The sequence below is a fragment of the Phoca vitulina genome, unplaced genomic scaffold (assembly GCF_004348235.1).
Source record: "Phoca vitulina isolate PV1807 unplaced genomic scaffold, GSC_HSeal_1.0 scaffold1, whole genome shotgun sequence".
NCBI lineage: Eukaryota > Metazoa > Chordata > Mammalia > Carnivora > Phocidae > Phoca > Phoca vitulina.
The window spans coordinates 15,311,437-15,316,649 of NW_022589704.1; the positions used below are offsets into that span (position 1 = coordinate 15,311,437).

The following is a 5,213-nucleotide window of genomic DNA, read 5'->3' on the forward strand; positions in this document are numbered from 1 at the left end:
TGTATTTGCGCCAAGTAACCTCAGTAAATACAGAAAATCTCAGTTTAGCTCCAGAGAAGGTCCTGGTGTTTAGTGTCATTGATCTGAACCAATTGGCGAGGGAAAGGAATGGAATGCTCTGATTGGACAGGCCAAGGGCATGTGTCTACTAATGGTGTGGAAGCCTGGGATCAGCCCCACCTGAACCACAGGGATTGAGTTGGTGGAGAAGGGTTGGTGTCCCAAAGGACATACCAAGATACAAAGGGAAAAACCGTGCTGGAAAGCAAAAACGAGAAATGTCTACCAGTTTCCCTGATACGTAGTCACACAGAGTAATCCAGTTTCATTATCATTACTCTCTTTCTTATGACTCTAATGTCTCTCTAACATGCTCTGATTTTTGGTTCTCAACCAATTCATCTTTTCTTTCCAAACTTGGAGTCTCAAGGAGCTCTCAGGGCATTGTTAATGCCGGGAGGGATTGCTTACCAACCCCCTATGATCTGGACTGAGAAAGAATAATTTTCCAGGCGAGGAGCATTCATTCAACATGTCTTTCATTCCTTCTAGGTATCAAATTGTTTGACCCAGATCCTACCTATAATAAGTAGCCTCGTGATGGTGTTATCCAAGAAAATCAGTATTAAGACAGCATGATAAGCAGTAGAGTTCTGCACCCTACTGATAAGGCTGATAAAGGAACTTTATGAAGGAGAAGCTTCAAAATCAGCCCACGGCCATCAAGACATGCTTCTAAAAGAAGATATGCAAACTATGTCCCTAAGGACCCATAAGCATTCAGCAGAGGGGTGGAGGATGAGGGGGTACATGGACCTTCCGAGTGGAGAAAACAGTACGCGTCAAAGCACAAAAGCAAATTGGGCCATGGTGTATTTTTGGAATTATAAGCTGGCCAGGATAACCGCAGCTCAGGGGATGTGTAGCAAAGTGGCCTGAGACAAGGCGGTAAAAAACACAAATGAACTTGTCACCCATGTCAAGCCTGGAAGTTTGAGAGAGATCTTGCAAGCAAGCATTAGCCACTGAAGACTTTAAGGCAGAAGAAAAATATGACTAAATGTGGTTTTGTTTGTCCACTTTCTGGAGAACAGATTGCAGAGGAATAAGCCTGGAGGCAGGAAGACAAATACAGTCTACTTCAGTGGTCCTGGTAGGTTTTGATAAGGAGGAATTAATTAAACAAAGCACAGTGAGATAAAGAAAATGGGGAATGATTAGCAACATACAGGAGATAGAGTTGACAGGACAGAAAAACTAGGGAGGGTGGGGGGAAAAAAAAAGAGAGAGGAGAAAAGGGGAGAGTCCAGGAGGTTTCCCAGGTTTCTAGCTTGGGTGACCGGTTGGTCGATGCTGTCATTCCAGCAGAAATGAAGGTTTCAGATGAAGATGATGGATACAGTTGGGGACATCCAGGTGGAGATGTATAATGGGTCTAAGAGCTGTCAGGACTGGAAATGTAGATGTCATCAGGGACTGGGGGTAGCTGAAGCCATGTTTGTGGATGGGTCAGTCAAGGGGATGTATAATATGAGAAGGGAAGTGGGAAGGACAGAACCCCGGGTATCACCAACATTTAAAAGTCCAGTAGATAAAGAGGAGTCAAAAAGAAGACAAAGGGGAAGGGACTAGAGGATGCAGTAAGGATACTGCTCACCAGGAGGGGCAGATTCTCTTTTTGATAGCCATTTGCAATTCTCTTTAGGAAAACTGCCCCATCTCCTCCCACTCCACCTCTCGCTGCTAAAGCTGCAGATTGGGACTCAGGATAAGGAAAGGCCTTGGGGTACCTGGCTGGCTCAGTCAGTACAGCGTACAGCTCTTGATCTCGGGGTTGTGAGTTCAAGCCCCACGTTAGGTGTAGAGATTACTTAAAAATAAAATCTTTTTTTTTTTTTTTTTTTTTTTAAGATTTTATTTATTTGCGAGAGAGAGAATGAGAGACAGAGAGCATGAGAGGGAGGAGGGTCAGAGGGAGAAGCAGACTCCCTGCTGCGCAGGGAGCCCGATGTGGGACTCGATCCCGGGACTCCAGGATCATGACCTGAGCCGAAGGCAGTCGCTTAACCAACTGAGCCACCCAGGCTCCCTAAAAATAAAATCTTAAAAATTTTTTAAAAAGGCTTTGAAGCATATGCAGAAATGCTGCAGCCCCAACACTACAGCCAGCTTGTACTGTGACATCATTTTACTCGTTTCTGTCCTCCCACGTGTTAACAGGTAATTTTTGCTCACTTCTGGATTTTTGGCTGTCTTCCAGATGACTGAGGTCGCAAATACATGAAGCATTCCAGTGACACTTTCAAGGCATAACTTATCTTTACCAATAATCAACTGGACTGGAGAAAACTCTGCTCAGTTTCCCTTCAGAACCAGGAAATTCGCCTTTATGGGACCCACAGGCCCTTCTTCCCTACTCACCTGGATCTGTTGTTATAAAGAAAGGATGGATATTGGTGTTTGGGTTATCTTGGTAGATCATAGATAGAGAAATCTATGTATTGTCTACTTAGCTCTGGGGAAGGACTAGGACTTGAATCCAACCCAGCTCTGTCAGTTAGTAGCTATTGGCCATGAGCACCTCTCTGAGCCTTACTTTCCTTAGTGGTCAAATGGAGACAATAATTTTTCCCTCATAACACTGTGCAAAGATGAAGACGACACGAGATCATCCAATGGGTGTAGAGCTCCTTGTTTCATGTCCCAGGTTCCGTGTGAAAAGAAGAGAATAATTATAAAATTGATTTTTCTTTCTTTTTATTTTATTGTAGTAAAATATAGATAATGTAAGATTTGCCGCTGTTAGGTGTACAATTTAGTGGTGTTAATTACATGCATAATGTTGTACAACCATCACCACTGTCCATTTCCAGACATTTTCCTTCACCCCAAATAGAAACTCTGTACCCATCAAACAATTAACTCCCATTCTCCTCTACCCTTAGCCCCTGGCAACCTAAAATCTACTTTTTGAGCCTATAAATTTGCCTATTACAGATATTTCATGTAAGTGGAATCATACATGTGTGTCCTTTTGTGTCTGGCTTATTTCAGTTAGTACAATGCTTTCAAGGTTGATCCATGTTGTAACATGTCAGAACTTCATTCCTTTTTATGGCTGAGTAATAGTCCATTGTGTGCACATAGAGCATTTTGTTCATCCATTCATCTGTTGATGGACACAGGGGTTGTTTCCACCTTGTGGCTATTGTAAATGATGCTGCTATGAACATTGGTGCACAATGTTTGAGTCCTTGTTTCCAGTTCTTTGGGGTATACACTTAGAACTGGAATTACTGGGTCTTATAAGAATTTCATGTTAAACTTTTTTGAGGAAACACCAAACTGTTTTTCACAGCATTGTACCTTTACATTTCCGCCAGCAATGTACAAGGATTCCAGTTTCTCCGTATCCATACCAATACTTGCCATTTTCCTTTTTTTTTTTAATTATAGCCATCCTAGGAAGTGTGAAGTGGTATCTCACTGTGGTTTAATCAGGATTTAATTATCTCTGTCAATGAATGAAAAGAGTTCAAATAATAAAATCAAACCAATGGTCCAAAGACCATCTATATAAAGTGTTGTAGCACTTGGGTATTATTTGAAAGAGTCTGTGTCACACAAACCAAGGATAATTATCTAGTTTTAAAAATACATTTAAAATAATAAAGCCCCCTTCTCCTTTTCACCGCCATCCTGCTGTGTGTGGCTGACTGCTCCTCGCCATGTCTTCTCACAGACTTTCAGAATCAAGCAATTCCTGGCCAAGAAACAAAAGCAGAATTGTCCCATTCCCCAGTGGATTCAGATGAAAACTGGTAATAAAATCAGGTACAGGGGCGCCTGGGTGGCTCAGTCGTTAAGCGTCTGCCTTTGCCTTGGGTCATGAATGCAGGGTCCTGGGATCGAGCCCCTCATCGGGCTCCCTGCTCAGCGGAAAGCCTGCTTCCCCTCTCACACTCCCCTTGCTTGTGTTCCCTCTCTCGCTGTATCTCTCTCTGTCAAATAAATAAATAAAATCTTAAAAAAAAAAAATCAGGTACAACTCCAAGAGGAAGCACTGGAGAAGAACCAAGCTGGGTCTATAAGGCATCACACATCATGAGATGACACACCTAATTGGCACACATATTTAAGCTGCACAAAGATCATATGTTCCTATCCTGTCACTCTGTAAACATCCCTCCTACCTGGCCAATAGACATGTTTTATCAGGGAAATGATTTTTCTCTGTTATTATGCTTCTATACCAGTAGGTTGGTTCAATAATAAATGTGAGGCCTTCCAGCTGAAAAAATAAATAGAATAGAATAGAATAAAATAAAATAAACTCTGTGTACATATCTGGCTCAAAAGAGGTTGGAAGTCGGTCCCTGACGGTGACCCACACTGCTAATTAATTTATGGTGGCCCCAGACTGATCCACTATGGCATGTCAAGAAAGGTTGGGTGCTTGCTCTAAGGTTGTTGTCTTTCTGGTCTATGACTTCTTCAATACATAAAGGTAATTATTTTGTTTCAAGAGACTTAACAGTTTCAATCATTGAGACTTGAAAAATAATAGCAGCAATATTAATAACAGGCAGTAATGAACACAGGAAGTGATGCTGAACTTGAAACTCTAAGGGGCATAAAAATTACAAGGATCAGACTGACCATTAATCGATTTATAAGCATTTTTTGGGAAGATAGCCAGTTGGACTTATATGATGCTCTTGAATTTATAACACCTAGAAAGGAAGGATCTTATCTATTTTAGCTCATTTCATAGTCAAAAGAACTCTACAGTAGGTATTATTAATGTTCTTATTTTACATGATGAGAAAATAGTCTTGGAGAAATTAAGTAACTTGCCCAAATGATTGAACCAAAATCAAGTCCGTTTGACTTCTGAGTTGCCTTCACGGAAGAAGGAAACACGAGCTGAATGGAGAAGATGCTGTTGGAGTAGCTGTGTTGGTTTCCTGGGGCCCCAGTGACAAGGTACCACCAACTATATGGCTAAAACAACAGAAATTCATTATCTCTTAGTTCTGGAGACTAGAAGTCCAAAATCAAGGTGTCAGTATGGTTGGTTCTCTCAAGAGCTATAAGGGAGAATCTGTTCGGTGTCTTCTCTCCCAACTCCTGGTGGCCTTGGGCATTCCTTGGCTTGTAGATGGCGTTCTCCTTGTGTCTTCACATAGATTTCCCTCTATGTCTGGTTTTCT

The 5,213-nt window shown here is 41.8% G+C and overlaps 1 protein-coding gene across 1 annotated transcript; it reads left to right on the forward strand.

Annotated features, from left to right (window-relative positions):
- The first annotated feature begins 976 nt into the window (after window positions 1–976).
- On the forward strand, window positions 977–4,287 carry LOC116636040 (60S ribosomal protein L39-like). The gene is made up of 3 exons (XM_032410428.1): window positions 977–991; window positions 3,743–3,834; window positions 4,043–4,287. Exons 1-3 carry the CDS (start codon window positions 977–979, stop codon window positions 4,089–4,091), a joined length of 156 nt encoding a protein of 51 aa, XP_032266319.1. The 3' UTR covers window positions 4,092–4,287.
- Window positions 4,288–5,213: the final 926 nt, after the last annotated feature.